A 27,321-nucleotide genomic window follows, 5' to 3' on the forward strand; every position below is an offset into this window, starting at 1 on the left:
GTTAAAGAGTGTGAGCCTCAGTGTGACCGAAAGGCAGAGAGCATGGGAGCAGACAGGGCTGAAGAGGTTGGCTGGGGACACATTAGATCTGAGAGGGCCCTGAGGCCATGGGGAGGAGTTTGGAAGTTAGCCTCTGGGAAGTGATAAGGCACCCAGGAGTTTTAATCCAAGGGGTGACATGATGTGATCTCCATTTCAGAAACATCCTGTGATGGTTATTTTTATATGTCTACTTGATGGGACCACAGACTGCCCAGATAGTTGGTCAAACACTATTCTGGATGTGTCTGTGAAGGTGTCAGTGAGGGTATTTTAGATGAGATAATCAGGATTCTGAGTAAAGCACACTGTCCTCCCTAATCTGGACAGGCCTCACCTAATCAGTTGAAGACCTGCATAGAACAAAAGGGCTGACTTTCCAGCAAGTGAGAGGGGTCTCCTCCTGCTGGACCACTTGAGCTGGACATTGGACTTTTCCTGCCTTCAGAGTTGAACTGAAACATCAGTTTTTGGGTCTCAAGCCTGCCAGCTTCAGAACTGGAACTTACACCATTGGCTCTTCTGCGCCTCCAGTTTGCTAAGCAGATTTTGGCTTGGAACTTTTCAGCCCCTATAATCACATGAGCCAATTCCTCATTATATATGCATGTGTGTGTGTGTGTGTGTGTGTGTGTGTGTGTAATCTCCAAAGAGACAAAACCAACAGTATATAGATATAGATATATTTCATATATACATACAGGGATTTTTGTCTATCTATCTATCTATCCATCCACCCATCCATCCATCCTCTTAGCTCTATCTCTCTGGAGAACCATGACTAATCCATGTCCTCAGGGCTGTGTGTCTGGATTGATGGGGGACAAGAGTGGATGCAGGAAGAGAAGGAAGGATACCAGTGCTGGAGTCCAGAGAAGCCATGATAGTGGCTTGGGACAGGGCAGCAGCAGTGAGATGGAAAAAAGTGGGCAAATTCCAGAGCTATTTGAGAATTAAACTTGGTAAGACTTGGGATGGTTTGGAAATGGAGGTGCGAGGGAGAGGGAGATGTTGAGAAGTACTCTTAGGTTTCTGGCTTTCCCTCTAAAGGTACTGGGGCTTTTCACTAGAACACTGGAAAAAGACTCTGTGTGGGCAGAATTTGGGCAGGCAGGGGAGCTAACATGATAGCAAATATGAGAGGCAAGCCTGGAGGCGGAGGTATAAAGTGGGAGTCATCAATGTAGGGATGGCAACAGATAGCATGGCTGAGGTTCCCTACAGAAAGAATGGCAGTCCAGGAAGAGGGGCCTATAGGACAGGGTCCTGTGGAACCCCATTGATGGGTTTGACAGAGGAGGATGAGGCTGCAAAGGAGACAGAGAAGGAACAGGCAGGAATGGAGGTGGGTAACCAGGAAGATCTGGTACAACAGAAGCAATCATAGAAAGTACCCCAAGCAGGAAGTGGTCACCTCTGTCAAACCCTAATGAAAGGGCAAACAAGTGGGAACTGAAAACTGCCCCCAGATGATTAAGTCTCCAGGGAAGTAAACTGGTACCCATGCAGGTCTCAGCTCTGAGAATGAGTCCTTTCATGTCTGGTTGCCATCTTTGAAGCAAGTTCCCCGAGGAAACTGAAAGCTCATGAGAGTTCTCCAACTCACCCCAGCCCCTTGGCCACACCTGTCCTCACAAAAGGAGGTGACATTTGACTATCTTTTCCTTCTCCTCCCCCCACCTCAACCCGTGGGCTGCCTTTCAAACAGCCAAAACTTTTTTAAAAAGTTGTCTAGGAATATTTCAGCTGACATTCAAAAGTACATTGTAATTCAAATGGAAATGCAGAAATTCATTCCCTCGGACAGTCTTGGGAAATTATAATAGAGATAAAACATCTTTTAAAGGTGGCGACAGGCATTTATCTGCAAGGACATCTCTATACCATGGACTCTCCCAATCTAAACTCAAGAGCAGTGCAACCTTCACATGGAGAATGTCTTTTCACAGGGTCACCGAGTCTCTAAACTTCAAAAGGCATATTAATTGCATACGTTTTCTCTTCTGCATTTTCTTTGTCTCTCCATTTCTCTGTGGATTTCAGTTTGCCTTTGTCTATCTCTCTTTGTTTTTCTGTTTCCTCATACCTCCCTCAGTTGATCAGTTTCTCTCTGTCTTTCTGTCTCTCTCTATCTGTCTGTGTGCCTGTCTGTCTCTCTCTCTCTCTCACACAGACACACACACAGTGAATTAATTCCTTCACATACACACACTCTTCTCCTTCCGGAGTCACTTTCTCCATGACAAAAAAGGTAGCTGAAAATTCAGGAAACCTATCAGACTGGTAATTTCTGCATCCATCGCTATCCTTCCAGAGTAGAGAATGACAAGGGATGACAAACGTGCAGGGTCACAGAGCCCTTTCCACACCTCCCTAGTGCAGCTCCGCAGCTCCCTCCCTCCACTGGCTCCACCCAGCTCAACTCGCCCAGGCCCCTCCCCACCTGAGGTCTATCTACCCCTGTCCTTGGTCCTGAGTCAACGGATGAGATGGGAGTAAATTAGCAGCCATTTCTTCCCCTACTCGTATACACACCAGTGTGGACCTACACATACACACATACATCTGGGAACATGATTACCTGAGTGGATGTGGCAGCCATGGGTGGAGGGAATGGTTTGGATCAAGATAATAATTAACTGCCCAGCTCAGTGCTAGATGGATCCATCGTTAATCTGTCTCTTCTCTCCTTGGATCCACAAAATGACTGTGCATTTTGCATATTGGGAAATTGATTTTACAGATTTGCCCAAGATCACATGGCTAGTAAGCGGTAGAGCTGGGATTTGAACCACGGTGCATCTGACTGCAAAAGCTGTGCTTTACTTCCAAACAAGGAAGTCTTTATTCAAAGTATCCAGAGGAAGGGTAACTATAGCGTCTTAATCATGACATAAGACGCATGTATCAAGGTCACGGCTTGGGAGAGCACGTGACTATCAAGTCAAGGAGTGAGATGGGGCCCCGATTGGCAGAAAGGCAGCTTTTCAAAATACAGGAATATCAAGAACACAGCAGCTTGTAGTGAAAGTATTAAGCTGAGGCAAGAGACTCAAAACTTCACATGGTGCTCAGAGCATGGCCTGGGGCAGAGGTGATGGTTAAAGGAAACTGACAGACTGAGCAGCTTCCATGCTAATCATGCCTGGGATGACCTCGGCTACTCTAGTTGCCTCCCAAGTTCCAGCTCTTCCTGGCTTCTGTCAGGTACCATTTAATTGACCTGTCCAGTGCTCCAGTCCCCTTTAGGGTGGGCAAATGCCCAGAATACCCATTTAGTGGTATAAAACCCCACCTCCCTGCCAGGATCTTTCTAGTCCTTCTTGGCATGCCCAGTGCTCCTCTGGGATCAGTGTCAGACGCTGGGTCTGTTATTCTAGCTTTTATTTTGTCCGATTACAGGGAAAACAATATGTACAGTACATTACGTATGTAGGGTATTGACCACCACTCCCCCTTTCTGCATCTAGAGCAGACATTGCTAGCTGATCAGAGCTTGCTACCCCAGGGATCTCAGTGACCTCCATCGAGTGGTCTAGACAAGCCATTCCCCAGTTGATGGGAATTGACACAGGAAACGAAAACTATGAGCCGTCACATGATAGTGACTGGGTTCCCTACCATCGGCCAGCCCCCTTCATCATTCCAGATGTCTATCAGTGGATTGAAAAAAGACTATGACAAAAATGATGAAACGTTGGAAGGTTAAGACAGCACCCACATGTTTTTTACTGTGGTGCCCCGGTACCTGGCCCAAGATCTGCAGAGAAGAAGCACTTGGGAAATATCAGTGAAGCAGAAAATTAATGAATGATGAATGTGACGTTTCCTCTTGTGGAACGCAGGGGAATGACAGTAAAATAAACCTCTCTTGAGAGGTATTTTAATCAGGCACATTCAGCCCAACTTCCTTAGCTTTCCAATGATTTCCAGTGGCTTCCCTGGATCACACCAGTGGCCAGAGCCCCATCATTAGTAAACATGGAAAGGCTGGGACATTTGTTTCTAATGTCTGGGGACACTGGATCTGGGCTCAGGTTGCAATTCAAACACCATCTCATTCACTAACAAACTGTGTGGCCCTGACAAGCCCCTTATCTTCTGTTAGCTTCAGGTTTCCCTTCTCATAGATGAGGGGTGAGTACTCTCACCTTCTTTGCCTCAAGGGGTAGGTGGGACGACCAAGGAAAGGCTGTCTGTAAACTGTAAAGTGCTGTGCAAAAGTCCCTGGTTTTTATCCATGCTCTATGTTGTCTCTTCTCCCAACCACCTCTTCCAGCCTTGGCCATTGCAGTCAAGGAGCAGCCACCGTCTGGGGCTAAAAAAAGATTTCAAAGAATCCTGGAACCCCTCTAGCCCCACCCTCACTGGGTTGAAAGGACATTTGCAGGGATTGTCCTTTTCTAGTGACATAGGTGCTTCCCAAGGAGAAATGAGGGCTGAGGTCACACATTAGCAGGAGCTGCAGCCAGGACTAGAATGCTCAGCTGATGCCCATGATTTTCGTTTTATTTTAAGCTACTGTTTCTCATGTAATTACCTAATGCCTGCTAAATTTTACCTATATTGTCCCATTTCATTTGCCCAAAAGCCAAGCAAAGAAATTAACCTGCCTATCATTTAACACACAAAGAAACAAAAACTTAGAAGTCACTTGGCCCAAGGTTACCTGGCAGGGCTGTAAGAAGAGGCATCGGGACTTGAAGTCCTGTCTGTCCCCCTTCAACACTGCTCTATCCGGCCTCTTCCCACAAGCTCTGCCCACAGAGTGATCAGCCCCCTAACCCAGATTCACCCTGACCTCTTCCCAGTGGACCTTGGCTTAACCCATGCCAACGACACATAGTTGATGGCTGGGGAGAGGAGGGTTGCCAGCTCCCTCTGAATCCAGAGTTCTTTCAATTCTTCAAGGGAAAATTCCCAGCTTCTCATCCACCTACTCCCAAGCATCACTGTCAAATTTAAAAAATAAAACCATAGTGTTTGAGGTACCATCTAGGTGGTCAGAGCAGATGGAGACAGAGAGGAAGAAACACACTCAGAGTGGTAAGTTGGCCTCAGTGCATCCCTACACTCTTCTTGGGAATGAGCATGGAGGATGGAAGAAAGTAAAGCGCCCTTGCACTAGAAGCTCAGAGAGAAAAGCTACCATGCCAAGTTCACCCGGCAAGTTTGTGGCAAACTGGAAGACTCTTTGAGTCTTAAAGAGGGGCCCCCAGATGCTGTTTCAGCAAAATCTTTCTGCTCCCTTCCCTATCTTACTTGCAACAGATTCCACGCGTTGACTCTATGAGGAATGGGATTTTCTGGAGGGAAAAATTCCAAGGCCTGGAAGCAGCCAGGGATGGAGATGGGATGGGATTTAGCATTGGAGCGGTGTCCCAGGCCTGGCCCCGAATGCGGAATGAGGCAAATTAGTTCAGTGGCCAGAGTGAGTGCAGGTTTTTATAAACATAAACTAATTGTATTACTTCAAAGTCCTCAAGCTTATTGCCCTGCTTAATGATGTGTCACGTTATTTATAGGGTAGCACAACTAGACTTCTATTGATTTAATGCACTTCCTTAAAGACTGTCATTGTCACAGCCATAAAATGGAGCTATTCCCAGACAACTCAATTATGTCCCCTGCGCCTATAAACCACTCGTGCCCCACACAGTTACAGACAGGAGGCAGGGAGGGATGAGACCACGACAGAGGTGCAAGCACCCCAGAGACAAAAAGGACGGGTTCTGGAGATGGTAAAGGCAGATGGACAGAGGTTTCATCCAGTCGGGGATGAAGGGCAGCATGGGAGGTGCTAGACAGGGAGAGTGGAGCACGCCACTCCATCTTGGCCCTGCCCTTAGAGCTGTGTGACTATGAGCAAGCTTCCTTCCCACTCTGGGCCTTAATTTTCCCAACTGCAAAACTGGAGTGCTGAGCCCCATGAGACCCTTCTGGCTCCACATCCTGTGGTTTTATGAGTTGTGGTTGATTTGGTTCTTGGAGTTGGGGTGGCTGAGGTGCATGCACACTTTTAACATTGCTCGTCATCCTTTCCATCGAGGATGTGTTTTTAAATTAATTGATAACAATAGTAACAGTGGTAACATGAAGCAATCCTCGCCCTGCTACTTATTTTTTGTGTGTGCATGGGCACTTCACTTAGCATATCTGAGACTCATTTTCTCATCGGTGAGATGGGGATATGAACACATGGACCTATTAAAGTACATAATGCATTAAGCAATATTTCTATCTTTCCCCAAATTATCTATATTTATTCTACATATTATAGAAACCACTTCCCTTTAATGTGAGAAGTAGACAAGAATAGCTACTTAAGTGCCAATTTCACAGGAAGGGAAAACTGAGGTGGGAAGGGAATGAATTTCCCAAGGTGAGTGGCAGAGACTGGTCTCCTGCATCTGGCCTAGGAAATTCTAATTCTGATAATAGCTGAGAATTGAGGAGAAATAAGATCTGGTGACCTTCCCTGAGAATAAAGGCCTCTCCATGAGAGAGACTTGAAACTATTGTTTCAATGAGAGACAGTAAGAAACAAGGAACCTGCAGTAGAAGGCCAGAGTTCTGGAGTCCAGAACAGCACCTTGGGGCCTCAGAAAATGCCTGAACTGAAAGAATCCTGAGAAATCATCATACGGCCCTCTCATTCTGTCCATGGTGAGACTGAAGCCCAGAGAGGGGCAGGAACTGGCCTAAAGTCACACAGTTTATAGTGGCAGAGCCAGGATTTAGCTCCAAGGAGCTCAGTTATCTCCCCAGCAGCCTTACCTCCATACCCCTCGTGGCCGCCACCTCCAACAAGCCCTCCAGGCTTACCTTTCTGGTACTGGAGCCACAGCTGCTGCTGGACCTTCTTGCTGGGGAAGTGGATGATACAGGTGAGCTCAGAGCCATAGAGGGCCTCTGCGATGTAGTGGGAGCCGTAGTGCTGGATGAAGGACAGAAGCTCCTCCCGACTGCTCTCCTTGGTCAGGATCTTGAGGACGTTGGTGAAGCCTGGACGGAGAAGGAGCACATGGAGGGGGTCAGACTTGGGAGGGGGGGTGGCGGGCAAATTATAAGCGGCAAGGGGCTCTTTCCAGAGTGGATTTGGTTTCCAGTGTTAGCTTGGTGGCTGCACCAGTTCAGACATGCTCAGCATTCCCTCACTGACAGAGCAAAGACTGCTCTCCCTGGTGGACACACAAGACACCACAACCAAGAGGGACTTGACAGCAGAGGAAGGCCTAAAGCTGGCGACCTAGACCACAGGACGTGAAAGTCACGATCAGGAAACCAAAGTGATGTCTGCTGAGAACTAACATGTACCAGGCACACCGCCAGGTGTTTCACCCACTTTGTCTAATTTAAGCTTAGCCCAACACTGCAACCCCAGCCACAACCACCCATGCTGTGTAGACGAGCAAGTCTAAGTCAGAGGCGTAAATGACTTGCCTTGGTCCTCCAGCCAGAGCAGCTGGGATGCCAGCCCACTTCTGTCCTCACTCCAAAGTGCATGCACTTTCCACCGCACCCAGTAATCCAGGGCTTGAACAGTCTGCAGCTGGAGTCCCGGGGCTGCACCGGCTCAGGCTCAGCAAATACTCTGTGTCCTCAGATGGGATCCCTGGCTTCGCTTCCTGTAACACCGCTTCCCTTTCTGCCCCTGCCGTTGCCTCCCTGAAACAGTTCTATGTTTTCTCCCCGTACATTGCCGAGCGCCTCCTTCCTGCTCTATTGTCCTTGGTCCCATGCCAGAGAGACCTAAGTCCTCAGTGCCTAGCATGGGGCCTGCCCAGCAGTCACTCAGTAACCATGTTCCCCTTACCTCTCCTTTCTCCAACAGGCAAGTCTCCAAGTTATTCTCCAGGAGCCTTAAGACCTTCCTGGGCTCCTTCCTGCTACTGCACAAAGCCCAATGACCTTACGTGGTCATCCCAGACCTCCAAGGTCATTCCCATGACTCACCTACATCAGAATTTACCTCCAGCCATGTCAATTTTCTTACTTCTTCTGACCTGGGATTTCCACCATCCTTTCTTCACTTACACCGCGCCCGCACAACTCCTAACACGCAATGTGCACACGCACACACAGACACCCCACCTTTCACCTGAAATGGCCTCCCCATCCATGCTTCAAGGCCCTGGGAAGTCACTCCACCCCTGAGAAGCCTTTCATACCATCCTGGCCAGGGGCACCTGGTCTCTGCACCTTCAACACGCACCACCTTGAAAGCAGAAGCTCTGTCCTATTGGTCTCTGAGCGTGCGCATCCCATGCATCCTGCCTCACTTCCACCCAACCAGGTACACGGCACAGTTCCTGGGACGTGGCAGACACAGCAACCACGATTGTTACAGGAACAACCGATTCTGCACCGCATCAAAGTAAAATCTAAAAGAGCAAGCTCCTCTCCAACATTAAAAATGAGCTCCAATTTGCCAACAGTTGATTTTCAAGGGGGTTCTCAGGAGCATCATTACTGATTAATTAAAGCAGATACACCTTTGTAGTTCTAACAGGAACATCGCAGTCTGCTTCACAAGTGTGGTGTGAGGGTGGGGGTGGTAGAGAAAACACACACACGGCTCAAAGGATGGGTGCTTGATTAGAACAACTCTCCATCAGCCTGTTAACTCATGCAAGTGGGTAATTAATAGAGCAGTGTTAATGATGAGACAGTTTCTGTTAAGTAATAAATAAACAGCACTATGGAGATGCCCTGTGGCTTTTCATCTAGGCAGACAAAACTGCAATCAAATTCCGGCTCTGCTCCTATTCCGCCAGTTACGAGCTGTGTGGCATTGATCAAGTTACTTAACCTCTCTGACTCTCCGTTTCTTTATCTGGAAAAAAGTGGGATAAATAATGCCTTCCTCGCAGGACTGATGTAAGTCATAAGACATAAAACATTATAAAGTGTTTTGTTGAGATCAGCAATAATTACTATTTGTACTTCCCAGAGAGTGAAATCCTTTGATTCCCAGGCTAGAAGAGCTCCGTGTTGCTTGTGAACAAAGTGATATTGAAAAAGAAAAGAGCTGGTGGATAATGAGGAGACACTCGGACAATAACCCAGTAGCAGAGCTATGTAAGGATAGAAAATCGTAGGCCAGGCCCCATCTTTGCAGAGTCCTCCACTCATTCCTTATTTTTCAGTTTTCATTTATTTTTTTTTAGTCCTTCATCAAACACAAGCACCAACGATGTACTGATTCTCTGTTTCTTACAGAGAATACAGGAATAGAGAATCCAGGAATAAATAGGACCCAAGCCCCACCCGCAGTTCTCAGGTCAGTGGGGGAGACAGACAGGATTCAGAGGAGAATCAAGTATCTGTTAGTGCTTTCATACAGGTAGTTGAGCACAGGGAATTCCTTGAGTTATTCTCAGGGGAATGGAGAATGTGGGAGGCATCTCTGAGTACTGCAGTGTATGTTCCCTGGGCAAGGAGATCCAGACAGAGGGAACAGCATGTGCAAAGTCACAGAGGCATGAAAGAACATGTCTCATTTTGAGAACCACAAATAGTCCCCATCAGCTGCAGCGCAGGGTTCTTGTGGGAAAAGTATGGACAAGGCATGTGTGTGTGTGTTGGAGGAGGGTATGTGTTGTTGTGCAGGAGATGGGCAGGAAAAGAAACCAGCTAGGAGAGACCAGAGGAACCAATGCCTGAGAAGAACTTGCAGTCCACAAACCTTTGAGAACATAAATGTGACTTAGATTGTCATGTACCCCCTCTCTCCTATTCAGATGCCCCTTCCTCCAGGAAGCCTCTCTGACTCCCCAGAATGGGTAGCTCCCTCTTCCGGGCCACCACTACCCCATTATTGCATTGACCTATGCAATGTGTGGACGTCACCCTCTGCTTGTCCACCTTTTCTCCCTGGGAGCTCCTTGACGGCAGGAAGAGTGTGGCCTCATTCCCTCAACATCCCCAGTACCAGCACAGGGCCTGGCACACCCTAGGTCCTTGGAAATGTGTGCTGAGTTACGCCAAGTCCCCTGGCTGCCCGGGCGGTGGGCCTCACCTGCTGAGAGGGTGATGGTGCTGAGTTTCACACGGTAGAGGTTGCTCCGGACCCGCCACTGCTGCACCATGGGGTAACCCATGGCCTCGTCATACCTGATGTCTCCTGGGGGAGGAAATAAGAAGGTCACGTGTGCCCAGCACTTAGCGGTCTCTCACTCAGCCCCCACCCCCAGCCCTAGGCTGCCTCTTCCAGGTAGACAGAGACTGGGCCTTAGTGAGTGTGCTCTCACTGGGGCCAGCAGCTTTATCCAAACCCCACCTCCAGGCCTCTGATCTCAGGCCCAACCCTGCTTCTTCTCTCTGCCCAACAGCTTGCAAGGCCCCTTTATTCTACAAGCAAGAGTAGATTTTTGGCTCCATCTAACCCTATTGGCGACTTGTCATGGGCCACTAGGCATCTCGGTGCCTCAGTTTCCCCTTCTGATACTATGACTCCCTATGCTGATCTTAATTCATGGACACAGTGTGAGATTCAAATAAAGTAATAGAAGTGGAAGCCCTTTGGTAACCTAGAAATACTGTACACATAGACTAGGATCAGCAAACTCCAGCCTGGTCACCACATATCGCCAATGACTGCTTTTGCACGACAAGAGCAGAGCTGAGCAGTTGCAACAGAAACCATGGGCAAAGCCTAACACATTTACTATCTGACCCTTTATGTCTGCCTACCCTTGTGTAGATCATTGCTTCCTAACCCGGAAACATGGGATGTCTACATGCGTCACATAAATTATAGGCACACATAGATAAAAGGTTCTTGTTTCAAGTAAGACTGAGGAACACTAGCTAAACAAAGTTGAACAAGATTTTTCAAAAACTGTGTAATTTCTCAGCACCTTCAATCAATTAATAGGCTTTTTAAAGCTCCATGAAGGAGGTGTGCAACATTTCTCAAAGTTCTTTGACTAAGGAACCCTGTTTTTACAAAGAGATCACTGGAACTCAGGTTCCATAGAATGCACTCTGCGAAACACAGGTAGAGGCACAAAATAAGCAAAGGACAAAAAACACAAGGCAATGTTTGCAAGTGGTTAACTTTGGGTGGTGGGTGTCTAAAAGATTCTTGTTTTCTGATTTATATCCTTTTCCGCTTTCTACATTTCCTGCTCTAAGCATTGCAAACCCTGTTTTTCCTAATCAGGAAAAAAATATATGAAAAAGAGATGCTAGTCACATCAGCAGTTATTATTATTGTTGTTATGTATCCTCTGCAAATGGCAGGCACATTTTCTCTCCTCTTCTCTTGTCCCCTGGTGAGGAGGCACTTAGAGAGATATTTGATACCAAGATTAAAATGAGAATCTCATCGGGACAAACGATTTCTTCCCGGACATTACTGCAGTATTAAAGTTGTCCATTACTGTCAACTTCTTTTTTTTCTTCCTCCTTAGCCTTTTCAGGAATAATATAGTTTTTCAGAGGCTTTCATTTTAAAGTAAAATATTCATGATCCCCAAAGATATGTCTACTGGAGCGAGGTTGTTTTGTTATAAATATGTCCTCTCTGTTTATCCGCTCTGCCTGTCCTGTCCTTTCTCTGCAGAGGCCGCGGAGGGAAGGACAGCAGGTGGGGGAGGAAGACGAGGGCCATGTGTCGAGTCAGGGCACAGAAAACAGTTTTCACAGAAAGACTAGATACCAGGGCTCTGGCAGCCTCTGCTTCATCTTTTTGTGTTCGTCCAAATTCAGAGCAGGCTTGGCCCATCCCTAAGAAAGGGAGGCAGAACATTCTGACGCAGCCCATTCACTTGGTGGCATGATGTCCAGAAGAAAAAGAAATAATACCTCTCCTGCTTATCAAGAAATTTATAAAGCCATCTTCTCTGTCCTTCACCCCATCCCTGGGCCTCCCTGTAAGTGGTCATCATTCCATCCTACACTTTCCCCCAACCCTGGTCCTTCCTGGATTCCAGCCTGGAATACAAACTCCTCCAGTGGAATGTGAGCTTCCTGAGGTTGAGGCCATGGTCCGTATTAGTCCCACTCCTGCCGGGCCTAGAAGATCCTGGCAGATAGTATGCTCTCAATAAATACCTATTTTCTGGCTCATTCCCTCGCTTCCATCTCATTCCTGATCATAAACTCATCCCTGGTCCTTACCTGATCTCTGACTCCCATCTTACCTGACTCTATCCTAGAGCCCCACCCACAGATTAGGGGTAAATGAAGCTCTGGGGTGGGAGGAGGTATGTTTTCTGAGTATCAAAAAATTTCTTTAAAGTCTTGAAATGTAGCATTCCTTTATTATGATGCCTCCAAAGATGCTCAAATTAAAACAAATAATCCTAACAATTTATACCACTAACCCAGAACCACAACGTACCAAGCATTTGATACCCATGATCTCCAATTCTCACCACCACCCTGAAAAATAATTGTTATACCCCATTTTTCAGAAGGAGAAACTGAAGCTCAGAGAGGGAATCTGCCCAAGGACACACAATGGTCAGTGACAGATCCAGGGTCCTTTCCATTCGAGCACAGCACCTCCCCATGGATCATGGCAATGTCTCCTTTAAGAGGTAGTGAACTCCCCATCACTGGGGGTATCCAAGAAGGAGAGTCACTCAGCAGGGATATTGCAGGCCTGATTTCCTCATCACTTCATGAAAAATGAAAATTAAAGAAGACACAGCAGTTTTTAGACACATTATACAAAGCATTTTTACATCCGTGCTTTCATTTGATTTACATCTGGGTCCCTCTTTGAAGTAGGACAGGTCAGGAAGGTGAGGTAGGAGAGTGGATATGGCACCAGCTTTGAAGCCAAGACCCACTGGGCTGAAGTCCTGAGTCAAGTCTAGACTAGCCTTGTGGCCTTGGACTAAAATGAGTCCTTGAACCAGTTTAAAAGGGGACAATAGCCTCCTTGCAGGGTCACATGTCTAACACATGCACAGTGCCAGACCTGCACAAGACCCTCAGCACATGTGGGTTCTCAACCCTGTCCATGCCCCTTTACAGGAAAGGCTCACCGAGGTTAGAGGATTTGCACAAGGGTCTCAAGAGCTTGCAAGGGACAGAGAGGGAGTCAAAGCTAACTCTGTCACATCACAGGGTCTTCCCAGGGGGACAACTTCCCTCTCATCCAAGCGGCTTCATCATCCATCAGAGTGACCATTCTCCCTGGACAGAGGCTGACACCTCCGACTACTGTATCACAAAGGCAGAGCCAGGGGCCTTACATCTTAGGAAAGTCCCCAAGAAAAGGGTGGGAGAGGAACTGGGAGAGGCCGAGGCACAGAAGGGCACCCTGAAGTGGGACAGAAAATCTGGAGCCCCAGGAGAGCCTGCAAAAGATAGCTTCTCGGTAACAGACAGACAGGGCAGGAGGGCGGGAGCTGCAGAGTGGAGTGAAAAGGGCAGAAGACCCAGAGCCACCGCATCTGGTTCCTGGCACATTTGCTGTGTGACCTTGGGCTGGCCCCTTCACCTCTCTGAGTCTAGATTCCTCATCTATAAAATGGGAAAAATAATAGCTACTCTATAGGATGGCTCAGCACCCACGTTCAAAAACAAGCTGTGTAACTGAAGTGCTTTCAAGTGAGAGAGGCTTCTGGGTGGGGGGGGGGGAAGGGTCCAGTGATTTTATTTTAGAATGATTTAAAAATAAACCTAGTGAAATAAGCCAGACACAGAAAGACAAATACTGCATAATCTCACTTCTTTGTGGGATTTGAAAAAGTTGAACTCATAAAAGCAGAGAGTGGGATGATGGGGTGGGGAGGCGGGAAATGGGGAGATTTGCTCAAAGTGTACAACAGTTCAGTTCAGTTACGCGGGATGACTAAGTTCTGGGCATCTACTGCAGGGCGTGGTGACTATAGTGAATAATACTGTATTGTATACTAGAAATTTGCTAAGAGAGTAAATCTGGCCTCAGCTCAGAGTCTGGAGTCTCAGGGAAGCTCCTGGTTCTGCAGGGCCCACAGCAGGTGCCTGAGAAATGGCAGGTCCCTCGCATCCCGTCCCTCACAAAGTCGGAGCCTGGCCGGGCCAACGTTGGATGTGCTGAGGATGGATATGCACCTGGAGGCCAGGTGCCTAGTGAGGGAGGCTGGGGAGGGGTCCGGCATGTGTGTCTTACCAGTGAGCAGCTGGAGGTCCGGGAGGGGCTCGGAGAGGACCCCCCGGCACTGCTCCTCCACCGGCAGCGGGATCACCAACAGCCCGTCGGCCAGCTGAGGAAAGTCCTTGATGAAGTTGTTCTCCCTGTGGAGAGGAGCAGAGAGACTGCCAAATCGAGGAAGTGGAGGCGGCTGGGGGCTGCAGGGCAGGAGCGCAGGGAGCTTGTAGTCAGAATAGAGAAACCTGTGACAGGTTGGGTGGCCTTGCTATGATGCCTCTGGCTCCCTGAATCCTACCTCTGAGAACATGGTGCTAATGATAGGCTCTAGAATCTGGCAGGCTGCGGCTCACATATTGGCCCACCACTTCCTAGCTGCACAGTCTCGCGCAAGCTATTGGTTCACTCAGAACCTCAGTCTCCTTGTCTATGAAGTGAGATCTCAGGGTAGCTGTAAACACTTAATGGCATAAAGCTGCCAATTGCTTAAGACACAGTCTGATGCTCTATAAACCGTACATTTGGCTGCTAACTGTCCCCCTGCAGAAGCAATAACAATGGTGAGCCAGGATGGGAGGGAACTCAGAAAAGCATCGAGTGCTTAAACAAAGAGGGAGCGAGCGTAAGCTGGAGAAAGAAGCCTTGAAAGAACGGACGTGTGTTTGTTAAAGTGGAAGGACCTTAAGAGATCTTTTGGCTCAAACTCTTTCTTTTACACATAGGGAAACTGAGGCCTGGAGAAGGGGAGTGACTCGCTCACAGACAACCAATGGGTTAGACTCAAACTCGGTCTCCTAACTCCCAGGCTAGTGCTCTTCTTCTGCCCTAACTTCTGTGGTGCCTCTAGCCCTTCCCTGCAGGGCCATCCCAGGAAACAGAAGACAGACCTCTGTGTGACCGCAGGGGACTGAATCCTGAACAAAGATAGTCTCAAGGAGGGTGGGATGGTGATAGCACATCCCAGGGAGGAAGGCTTCAATCTTCTAGACGGTAGATCTGTCAGAGAGGTAATGAGCTCCCTGTTACTGGGAGTTTGCAAGCAGGAAACTTGACAACCGCTTGGCATGGATGGTATCGAGGGCATTTCTATATTTAAAATCTGACTTTTGAGGTCCCTTGGTATTCAGAGCCCCTCAGAGTCAGAGACATTAATTACAATCTGGAGAGGAGGAGGAAAGGGAGGAGGAGGGGGAGGAGGAGAACAAGGGGAGGCGGATGTTTATTGCTTTGTTTTGCCACCTGGAATGGGCAACCTCGAAATGAAAATCAGAAAGAAGACAACGAAAATATGTGATGCCAAAGCAATGCCTTTGAAGCCTGGGCCTCGGGCAGTTCAAAACCAGCTATACAAGCGTCCAGTGGCCTGGGTTACTTCCTGTCTGTGCCTCACGTCCCCACGCACTCCCCCAGCCACCTGCGAAGCTCACCATTGATTCATCCATTTAGTGAACACCTTCTCCGTGTCTGATCCCTGAGCAAGATCAGAGCCCAGAGGAGGAGACATTATCCCCATCTTCAACATCACCAACGTCGCCAGCATCTTTGTCATTATCATCATCATCATCATCGTCGTCTCTGACAATTTTTTTACTGAAGCCTTATGATTTGCTAGGATCTGGCTAAGCACTTTACATCCATTTTATCATTACATCTTCACATCAACCCACAAAACAGTTATGATTATCTTTATTTTACAGACAAGAAAAAATGAGTTGGGATTTGAGAAGAGTTGGGATTTGAACCCCAGCCTGTCTGACTATGAATCTGGGGAGGTGAGCCACTGGGCCTGGGACTGTCTGCGCGGGGACATATGTCCATGATGGTAAGGTTCTAGGTCCACCCTTGTACAATTAAGCATGCTATTTTGTTTGTCTGTGTCAGTGTGCCCCTGTCTATGGAGCTGTACTGGTTTACAGCTCCATGTGTGCCTGTGATCATGGCTCCTGCCTAGGTGTTTGTGGTTGGCCTGTGATGTGTCTGCAAACATGGGCATGTGGAACAGCAATGTGAATAGAAAAAGACAGCCTGCCAGGGGCAATGTAAGTGCCCCAAGCAGCACATAACACTTGCCAGAGTCTAAGGAACTAAATTTCCTCTTGTCTTGCTTGTAAGGTGGCCTCTGGTGATACAGATCTGCTCTCAAAGATACAGCGGGGTGGAGAGGTGTCCCCATGCCCTGCTCACTTGACTATCACGTGCTGAGCACACACTCGGGGTGAGCCCTGAGCTGGATGCTAGGGATGCAGAGAGAGACTGCATTCTCCCCTGTCCGCTGCATCTTCCCAGACTAACTGGGAGACAACGAATTAGCCATTCAGAAGAGTCAGTGGGGCCCGGCCATCAGGAATTCTGGGTGGGCTGGATGCTTCTGGAACCCTTCTCCCATGAGACCCAAGCACTTGTTTTATGGGTAGGGGATGGCAAGGCTGAGAAGTGATGACGGCTCTGAAGCCTGGGCTCCAGTTCTGCCCACACCTCATCCTAGCAAAGCATTCAAACCTCAGTTTTCTCATCTGTAAAACAGGCGTCATAAAAGCTATTCAGCCTGCCTTAGTGAAATGGTGATCACAATGATAATAATAGCCTTTACTGAGCACTTGCTGTGCACTAGGCACTGTTCCCAGGACTTAGCATTAGTCCTCACCCAACTCTATGAAGTAGGTGCCGTAAAGACCCCCAGTTTAGAGATTGGAAAGCTGAAGCACAAAGCAACTGGAGATGCTAGGCCATCTTGCCCCAGAGCCACACTCGTCATCATTGGTCAGGTGCAGAGCGCTGAAGGGCCTGCCCATGGCATGCAGGGACTGTCAAAGCTGGAAGAGCCTCTGCACCCATGGGTGCACTGAGCTGGGAAAAGGGCTCTGCTGCTCATGATGACTTGACCACCAAGCAGGTACTCTATTCTCTATGTGACCTCACCAGTCCTCACTCCAATGCCAGGAGATGGACACGAGTATACTCCCTATGCAACCAACGGGGTAACGGAGGCTCCAAGACGTGAAGCGACTTCCCAGGACTTATACACCAGGTGTACTTAGGAAAAGGGATCTGAAGGCAAGCTTATCTTTTTTTCACTTTACCACCTGGGGGGTCTCCATTTCGAATCTTCTCTGCCAACGTTTTTAGAATTGCAGAGGAAGAGAGACAGGATCACCCTTTCCATTCACGTCCGTCTTCTCCAAGCCATCTGTCCTCTGGTTAAGCCGGGCTTGGCTCTGACAAATCTGACCCTGAAGGAACCACGGGAGGCAGCACAGCGGGCAACCTCAGGATGGCCAAGGGCCTGGCTCATGGTCCCCTTTCTTGGAGGAAGCTTTTCCCCTGAGCTTCCAGGAAGCAGGCAGGATCTTGAGGAAGAGCATGAGAAGGAGGGAGAAGTTGGGAGGGTGGAAGTTTGCAGGCCAGTGCGGAAGGCTGGGAGGGAGGGAGCCAAGGATGAAGCAGGGAATGACAAGACAACAACAGCAAAGACCAAGGACCAAGGACAGTCCCTCAGGACTGGTCCCTTTGATGGCCACCTGGGTGATGGCCACAAGTTCTGCGTGGCCTCTGCCAGCAGAGGGCGCCCAGGGCCTTCTCATCAATCAGCTCTCACGGGAGGCCAAACATTACAGGAACAGCAGTCGCTGGGAAAGTTCCGCTGTGCTGAGAACCTCAGATGGAACCCAGACAGCAGCTTCAGAATCCACCCACCTGGCAAAGATGACGGGGAGGCTGGCGGGGTGCTGGCTTAAACTCAGTTGGTCAGACACCGAATTCAGATTCTCAGTGCTCATGTGCATGTGCGTATGCATGTGCCTGTGTGGTAAAAACTACCAGGTAACTAACCAATCCTAATATTAGGAAGATAGGAAGAAGAATGAGCAATATTTATTTATTGATCATATTTGTTGGTCATCAGCTATGTTCTAGGTAGTGTGCCAAGATATATGAGTGTATGTGTATGTGTGTGTGTGTGTTTGTGTGTATTTTAACCACACAAGAACTACTCTATGAGACAACTACTATTATTATTCCCATCCTGCAGATGAAGAAATGGATGCTCAAAGAAATTAAGGAACTTGTCCAACCAGGTGGCAGTGGCCAAGACCACCTGTAGCCGATCTGGCTCCTAGCTCAGTGCCCAGCACTTGGTAAGCACACGCTCAGTGGATCAGTGCAACGCCAGTCCTCTTGATCTCTGGGACAACCTGAGACCAGGCAGTTCTGTTGTTTATTGACAGAGAGGGGTGTGCTTTTGGGCCCAAGGATGTGGCTACATGTGCATGTCTGTATGCGGGTGCACAATCAGATGTTGTATTTCAAATAGCGACAGTGCCACAGTTTCTTTAGACAAACATGTCCCCCCAAATATCTAGAAAAATAGTTGAATCTTGATTGACATTACACGGAAACAATTAATCAAAATTTTAAAACAGTGGATCCCGGGTCCTGGGGACTCAGGAGGACTCTGGGAAGGAGAGGTCTCATTCATTCCACAGTTATCAGAGTCTCCCATGTTCCAAGGACTGTTCTGCATACCAGGGCTGCCGCAGCGGGAAATCAAGGAGGGTGTCTCCATTCATGAAGACCAGGAGAGAATGCAAGCGCTGTAGGAAAGTCTAAAGGCCTTCACAATCCAGCCCCTGCCACTCCAGTGGCTCGTTGTTTGAGCCACTGCCCCTGCCCACTGTTCTCCAGCTGCACTGATTGGCCTTAAGTTCCTCTTATGGCACATACTCACTTCCTACAAAGGATACCACTTAGGATTTGCCCTCTCTCTGGAAAGCTCTTGCCCCCCACCCCCTGTACCTGGCCAACTCCTACTTATCATTCGGACCACACATTTTTTCCCCACCTTTGAGAAACCTTGCCAGGATCAGCTCTCCTGTTACACTCTCTCATAGCATCTTGCTCTTTGCTTCCATGAAGAGCTTCACAGTTCCTAAACAAAGATGTGCTCATGGGGACTTTATGTGAACCCTACCTCTCCCACTAGACTGTGAGCTCCATGGGGGCCAAGACTATGCCCATGCCACTCACGGCTGCCTCCCCAGCACCTAGCACAGTATGAATTGCATGCAAAGTAGGTGCTCAATGAACATTTGTTGAAGAAACAAAGGAAAGAAACTCAGAGACAAAGGTAATGTGTGTATAACCTACATCCTTTGATAGAGTTCTTTCTGATCTCTTGTCACAGGGTCGCAGTATGCTTCAGAATCTGAGGGATGTTGGGGAGTCTAGTCTAAAATTCCAGCTCATCCACAAGAAGCTTCAAAACCCTACTTTCTTCTTCTAACTTCCTAAGTATGCAGACACCCTGGCTCCCGTGGAGGTCAGACAGGGGCCAGGGGCCCTTCCGAGCTAGTGAGAACCAGATGGGAAAGGTCTTCTCCCTAAGCAGGAGTAGGTCAGACCTCCCACTCTTGGTGAGCATATGTGCATGTGTGTGCATGCACACTGGGGTAGAGGTACGGGGAATGGGCAGGGGTGAGGAAGACCAGCAGGAAGCGAGAGGCCCAGTTAAAAAAACCCCTTCTTCCATGAAACCGTTTCAGTTTTCCCCAGATGTAATAAATCTTTCCCATCACTTTTCCCTCATGCACTTTATTTGTGATTAGATTCCAGAAGCAGTCTTGGGATCTGGTGGTAGAAAGGACATGGGTTCAGAAGCCAGACAGACATCGATCCAAATTCTGGCTGTGTGACCTTGGGGAGGTCACTTGCATTTTATGAGCCTTAGTGACTTCATCTGTAAAATGGGAGTAATGAATTTAACTTCAAAGAGTAGGGAGGAGGATTCATGTAAAGTTATCCTTAATGCTAGTTCCTTTTCCTGAATCTCACACCAGATTCTGAATCTCTTTGAGACTCTCAAAGAGCACAGCACAAGGCCTGCTCATGGTACAAGCTCCTCGAAGCATCGCTCCATGCCACCTGCATGTGACCTCTAAGTGATGCCAACCTACAGAGCATTTCCACAGAAGATGTGCCTGGTCCAGCTTTCCTCTGATCAGCCATGCTGATGAGAACAACAAGCAAAGGAAGCTAGCTTCCTCCCCGACTCTCCCCTGCATCCCCCCCCCACCCCACTCTGCCAGCATCCCATCCCCATTTAAGAATATGTGTGAGTGTTTTGGACACATTAATACACAGCCACCAGCATGCAACAGCCGATCACCCCTCAGTTCTGGGAAAATTAGCATTTAAATTGAGGTATTTCAGGGAAGTAAATCATCCCAGAGCCAGCCAGCACTGTCTGCAGCCTTTCTTAGTGGAGGGAAAACTAGGAGCCTTGGTCTGCAAGCTGTTGAGTTTGCAGGGAACTCTCCTGGGCTGCCCATAGCCTCCTAAAAGAAGGGTGTCGAATTCCTAACACCAAAGAGGACATCTCCCCTGGTTTAAACCATCCCCATCCCTCGCCTCCCACTAAACTGAGCCTTTCTGCCAAGTGAGAGGTGACTTTGGCTTCCTCTGTGATCAAGGAATTGGGAGACCTTGGCTCATCTTGGCTCTGTCACTGCCTGGCTGTTGGTTTGGGGAAGCCACTCCCTACCTCTGGAACTGGGAGAGGTGGGCACCTGATATAAAATATGTGTTTCTCCTAACCCCAGATTGAGAGTCATTGGGCTAGATTTTGTAGGCACTGGAGTCTATAGGGTCTGGTGGTGATTAAACTGATGCTGACACTTGTCCATGCCTACCCTCAAGCTGTGCCCTTCTTGAGGAACAGAAACGTTGTCCTCCTGCAATCTGTTTCTTAATTTATAGGTCTCCATTTAAGTCCACCGCTCAAGCACTTGAGACTTAGTCATCTTTTCATTCAACCTTTCATCAATTCATTCAACAAATTTTCACTATTATGTACCAGGCATTGGGAATACAGTGATGAAATAGACATTCTCTGTCCTCAAGTTGCCCACAGCCTAGTAGGAGACACATGTGCACAAATGCTTCCCACATATGTGTGCCAATGTGTGCAAGGTGAATAATGGTTTTGAAAATGTTAAAATGAAGCATTTTTCATTCCCAGAAATCCTATTTGTCTGTGGCGCCCCACCTGCTCCATCAAAGGCACCCATCCCTTGGGTAGAAGAGCAAATACCATCCAGAAAAGAAAGAGGGTCACCGCTCAGCTTTGCATCTCAAAGCCGACTTTGTAGTGTCTTGAGCTACACAATAGTTTCGAAAGGCAGTCTGTGCTGGGAGTGAATGTTCCCTCCTATATCAAAGCCAGACCTGCCCAACTCAGATCTTAGTGTCTTATTTTAATCGACAGATGGTACAGGTTATGACCTCAGAGGAGTTCCCACCAGACAGGAAAAGGAAGGAGAAAACCCTTCTTTCTGCCACTAGTTCTGGGAGGGATTGCAGAGAAGAGAGGCCTGGATGCTGTGTTCACACTCGAGAGCCAACGACCCTCCTTCTGGCCTTTTGGAAGTCAATCCCTCCTCCCCACTCACCCCAACCTCCAGGGCAGTGTCAACGAATACTTACGTACTAGCAAGGGTTTGGGGAAATTCCCAGGGCAGGCGTGCAGCAACAATGAGGTTTGCTCCCCCAGATCAAGCATAGTCTGGGGACTTGTGAACCCCTTTATCCAACAAGCCAGTGGGAGCTCCGGAAAGAGGGCAGCAGTAGGTGAGCAAGAAGTCGGTGGAAGTCACCCCATCAAGTCCCACATCCACAGGGTAGAGAGAATAAAGCTGACAAGACTTCCTGGTATATCCCCCATGCTCCCGTGGAGGCATGGATGGGGAATGAGGGCTGAGATTAGAACAAGGGACCTTCAGAGTGTGGGAACCTTGTGACTTTGGCCTTCAGCAGTGGATTTGACTTGTTGCCCGTCTCAAAAGCCTGCCCAAGATGACCCATATCACAGTGAACACCAGTGCAAGGGCCAAGAGCCAAGCTCAAACAAGAAATCACACAGTGGTCACCAGCAGCAATCCAGCAGACAACATGTGTTCCAACATCGTCAGCACCCACCGGCACCCCGCGGCCAGGTAGAGGTGAGGGGAGACTACCAGGGAAGGGAAAGACGGGGTTGGTTGGTGGGGAGTTCACCTTCAATGGACTAAATAGTTACCCTAAAGAGGTTGTTCTGTATCCCTAATTGACAAGTTGAAATACTTTTTTTTGCCATCAGTAGAATAGAAACTTGAGGGAAAGATTATGTCAGCTGTAGAAAATAAAGAAGAATATGGTGTTTTGTATAGCTGAATTGCAGTAAAGATCTTTGAACCTTTCCTGTATAAAGAAACAGCTACACATTAGAGTGATAAAGGTCCACAGGGAGGTTCAGAGACAAAGAGAGTACGGGGAGGGCACTTACAGACTAGGAAGGTCAGGAAGGCTCCCTGGAGGAGGTGAGTCTTGACCTATTGGAAGGTTTATCCAGGGAGAGAGCAGGGAAGAGAGGTGGTGGTGGGGTCCAGGCAGAAAGACTAGCATGTGGGAAAGTCCAAAGGGGTGTGTGTGTGTTGTGTATGTGTGTGCGTGTGTGTGTGTGAGAAAGAGAAAGAGAGAAATTGAAGACAGTACACTCACATGGCACATTCTGAAAATTGAAAGAAGCTAAGATTCAAGATGTAAAAGCATTGAGTAAGAGGCAAAGAGGGGCTGGAGAGGGGCAGGTATGGATCAGAGCTCACAAGTCTTCTAAGAGATGCTGAGAAATGTGGGCTTTATTCTGAGGGCAAGGCGACTCATTCTAGGGTTTTAAGCAGGAGAGCAATACTGTCTGACTGGAGCCTTAGAAAGATTGCCTGGCTGCAGGGTGGAGGATGGACTAGAAAAGGAACATGGCTGGAGGGAGGAAACCACTTACAAGGTCTGGCAGCAACCCAACCAAGGATGGAGTGGTTGTGTGACCGAATCTACGCAGAGGCACAGATTTGAGACAGACTCAGGAAGTAGAACTTGCTGGTCTCCATCATCAGTTGCATGTGGAGGGGGTTGGAAGAGTGTTGGGGTATGTTGGGCAGTGCTGACTCCAGGGGCCCATCTCCCCCAGATTCCCTTATTACTAAGCACCAGAGACCTCTAGACACCACTTGTTTTCATTGACCATGGCCAGAGAACAGACCAGTGTGCCTTGGCCCACCACAGAAGTCCTTGACCTCCATTCTGCCTCTGCCAGCTGTCATCCGATCTCAGTTAAACTGCTATGTGTGAGACCTGCAGGAAGATGGTCAGATCTCAAACTAAACGTCTAGCATCTCATGCAAGCTCGACCACCTCCCAGACAGAGGCTCTCAGGGTTGCCATCTCTTCAGCAGAAGACACTCATGACCCCTATCTTCCAGGCTGTTTCAAGAATCATGGATGCAAAGTCGCTTCATTGGCTAGAGAGTGGCCCATGCATATAGGGCCAGTCTTATCTCAGCCGATGCTCACAGAAATGCTGAGAGAGGAGACAGAGGCAGGGCAGAGAAGTGACTTATTGAAAGGCTCCTGGATTTTGTTTACTTCTTTGTTTGCAGGATTGGCTACCAATCTATATTCTTGATTTCCAACCCAGAGCTGCTCCCGTGTGCATGTTCTCAAAGATAGTAAGAATGACACTTCGCCTGCCTGACCTCGCCTCTACACTGTGGACTCCTTCAAAGCAGGCCCTGCCTCTGATTCTTCTTTGCAACCTCCTCTGAGCCCTCTTGGACAGATCTCATGAAGTCGTCTCCTCCAGGAAGCCATCCCTGAGCCCCTTCTTTGGAAAGAATGTCCTTCTGCTTCCACAGCACTTGACTTTGACTCTGATCTCAAGATCACCCGACTCTGTCAGGTATGGCTGTTCTCTGCAGTCTTTCTCCCATCCAGACTCTATAGCTCTTGGTTACAGCGATCCATTTAGCTAATTCCCCTCTGAGCCCTCCGCATCTGCACACTCTGATTTCTAGGTCTGGTGCAGACAAAGCACATAACAGCTGTCTGTTCTGGTTTAGGCCATCATCCCCTCTCCCAGGGACAACAACAGCCTGTTAACCATGCTCTCTCCATTCGGCTTTGCCCCTCCAATTTGTTTTCCATCCTGCAGCCAGAATGATTGCCCAAAATGACAGTCCTAACTCAAATATTTCATTGGCTCCATGTATTAGTGTTCTGTTGCTGCCATAACAAATCACTGCAAAATGAGTGGTTTAAGACAACATAAGCTTATCTTATAGTTCTGGGGGTCAGAAGTCTGACATGGTTTCTGGGCTAGAATCAAGGCTTTCTGGATGCTCTAGAGAATTCATTTCTTTGCCTTTTCCAGCTTTCCGAGGCTGTTCACATTCCTTGGCTCCATCTTCAAAGCCAGCCAAGGCAAGTCAAGTGTTTCTCGAATCACATCACTCTGACCTCCTCTCCTGCCTCCTTCTTCCACTTTAAGGACCCTTAGGATTACATTGGGACCCCCTGGATAATCCAGGATAATCTCCTTATCTCAAATTCAGCTGATTAGCAATTTAATTTCCACCTGCACCCTTAATCCCCTTTTGCCAGGGAAGGTAATTTATTTACAGAGTCCAGCAATTAAAATTAAAATGGATATCTTGGGGGCCATTATTCTGCCTACCACACTCTAGGAGTTTGTTGATTCCTCTCCCTTCATTTGAGGGTTCAATGCCCCTTCTCTGGGTTTTCATAGTACCCATCCTTTCCCTATCCTAGCATTTTCACACTGGACTTTTGGGCCCAGTCACTCGCTGTCTCTCGCACTGGACCAAGAGCACTAGAGGGCAAGGACCATGTCTGTCTTATTCACTCCTGTGCATCCAGCCCCAACACGGTGGCTGAAGCACACACTCTGGGCTCAATAAGTGCTTACTGAGTGCATGAAAGAATGCTTCCTAGCTGGACGGAAATGTAGGGGAGACACTCTGCTCAGCTGCAGCACTGCCTTCTCTCTCCTGGGGGGCCTTGCACATCTCCACCTCCCTTCTCATCTTTCCCTTTCTTCCCTAGAGATCTAGCACACAGAATAACGGGTATCATTTTTAAAGCTAATATCTATTGATTGTTTACAACGTGCTGGACATTATTCTAAGGGCTTTGCACATATCTCATTTCACACTCACAACAACTCTGCAAGGTAAGTACTCTAATCTTTTTTTAATGAGGGAGCAGAAGTATAAAAAGGTTAAGTGCACAGAACTAGTAAGCTGGACTTGGAACAGTCTAACTATAATGTTCTTAAAAACTATACAAAAATATGCCACAGATGTTTAATTTTGCCCCTAAGTGAAATGCTGAAAATTAAAGGTTGACTCATTCAAAAGACCAGTGCTGGTTGAATGTCCCAGATGGACGCCCATGTTAACAACACTCATCGCCCATTATTGAATGCATACCATGTGTTAGGCATTCCACAGGCTTTCTTTCTTGCTGCAGATTGGATGTTTGTGTCCCCCCAAAATTCATATGCTGAAACCTAATCCCCAATGTGATGGTGTCTGGAGGTACAGACTCTGTGGGGTGCTTGGGTCATGAGGGCCTTATGAATGGGATTAACACCCTTATAGAACAGACCCAGAGAGCTCCTTGTCCCTTCCACCAAGTGAGGAAAGGTGCCATCTATGAACCAGGCAGAGGATCCTCACCAGACACTGGATATGCCAGAGTCTTGATCTTGGACTTTCCAGCCTCCAGAACTGTGAGAAACAAATGTTGTTTAGTCCCCCAAGTCTGCAGTATTTTGCTACAGTAACCTGAACAGACTACGTAACCCTTCTAACAATCTTGCAAAGTAGGTATTGCTATCTTGATGACGGGAATGAGGAAACCGGGGCTCAGTGAGCTAAGATTACTTTCCTAGGGTCACCTAGCTATTGAATCAGAGCTGTCCGCCCCACTCCACCATCCACTTCTCTGACACGCTTACACCCGTCTTTCTCTCTCCCGCTCCCCCTCATGCATACACAGGTGTGCATGAACACACACACACAATGTGACACCTGGGTTACACAATGCACATGGCTTCCCTCTCTAAATGCAAAACAGCTTTCACCAGTGGCACCAAAACTCACTTAGGCATTCTGGGCATGGCCATTACTAACTCCTGCCCTGGTAATTGCGATCCCTGAAATTGAAAGAAATTGCAGGCTAGAGAAACATTATCTCCTCCGCACTCACTTCACCCTCCATCTCCTCGCCTGTGTGTGTCAGCACCAGGATTCCTCATCCTGTCATAACACTGGGAACAAGCCGAGTTGCTGTCACTGTGGCCTCTGGAGCATCTTCCTGAACTTTTCCCTCCAGTTCTCAAGGGAAGAAATCAAAGCCCTGACACCCTGAGATAAAACTTTAGAGCTGGGGGTGGGGAAAGTTCGACATCACTAGGTCCAACGTCTGCATTTTTCTGACCAAGTATTATCATTATCTCTGTTTTTCAGATGCTATAAATGAGATTTGATGAGGAAACATGGCCTTGACCTAGATCACACCCCGATGCAGCCGAAAGAGATTCAAGCCTTAAGTCCGACTCCTTCCACAGCTCTGCAGGGTCGGAGTGAAGAATTTCCTGGTCAATGGCAGCTGAGCCTCTGAGCGAGGGACACTGCTTGGCCTGGAGCTCTCTCTCCAGCCCCAGCCCCTGACTGCAGGCTCCAGTCTACCTCTCTCTATCCTTGAAGGGTCTAGCTGCTTACTCTACCACAGTCAAGGGCAGAAACCAATACCCCTGTACCTTTAAAAATGTTTCAAGTTCAATTAGGATCTTCATCTTCTGGTGCTCAAGACATTCTCTGTTCTCAGGGCCCCTCCATCCCATACTGCCGTCCACGTCTGCGTCTCAAGGGTCTAGCATAACAGCGGACACAGAGTAGAGGCAAAAAAGCATTTACCAAATGCATGCAAGGACTCAGGCTCTAGACTCCCTAGATCCTAGTGGGTGCTCTCTCCATTCCACATGCACGCTCAGCCTTGCCATGGACAGGGAGCCAGTTTTGCAAAGCAGTGCTGCTAACTTGCTGTGTGGCCTTGAGCAAGTCACTTCTCATCTCTGGGGACCTTTTCAGCCCTGGGGTCTTTTCTTGGTCTTGTATAGGTGTCCCCAAATGGCTTTAGCATAGAGGGCTAGGAGGGAGTTTCCCATGAGGGACTCGTGTCTTCTTTCCTACCTTTTTTGAAGCTGTCTTTGCAGCCAGACACACCTGGATTTGCATCCTGGTTCCACCTCCCATCCCCTGTGTGGTTCTGGTTGGAGAGATCACTGAACCTTTTCTGGGCTT

General features: G+C 48.2%; 1 protein-coding gene across 7 annotated transcripts in view; it reads right to left on the bottom strand.

Annotated features, from left to right (window-relative positions):
* Positions 1-27,321, bottom strand: part of ASTN2 (astrotactin 2) — an 828,204-nt gene that overhangs the window by 222,234 nt on the left and 578,649 nt on the right. For all 7 annotated transcript variants that reach the window (XM_023628756.2, XM_023628754.2, XM_070251110.1 and 4 more), the window contains 3 exons: positions 14,153-14,277; positions 10,061-10,165; positions 6,865-7,044 (listed from right to left, as the gene is read on the bottom strand). In XM_023628756.2, the coding sequence (XP_023484524.1) occupies positions 6,865-7,044; positions 10,061-10,165; positions 14,153-14,277 (410 nt within the window). The remainder of the gene's footprint in view (positions 1-6,864; positions 7,045-10,060; positions 10,166-14,152; positions 14,278-27,321) is intronic.

This window comes from Equus caballus, chromosome 25 (assembly GCF_041296265.1).
Source record: "Equus caballus isolate H_3958 breed thoroughbred chromosome 25, TB-T2T, whole genome shotgun sequence".
NCBI classification, from domain to species: domain Eukaryota; kingdom Metazoa; phylum Chordata; class Mammalia; order Perissodactyla; family Equidae; genus Equus; species Equus caballus.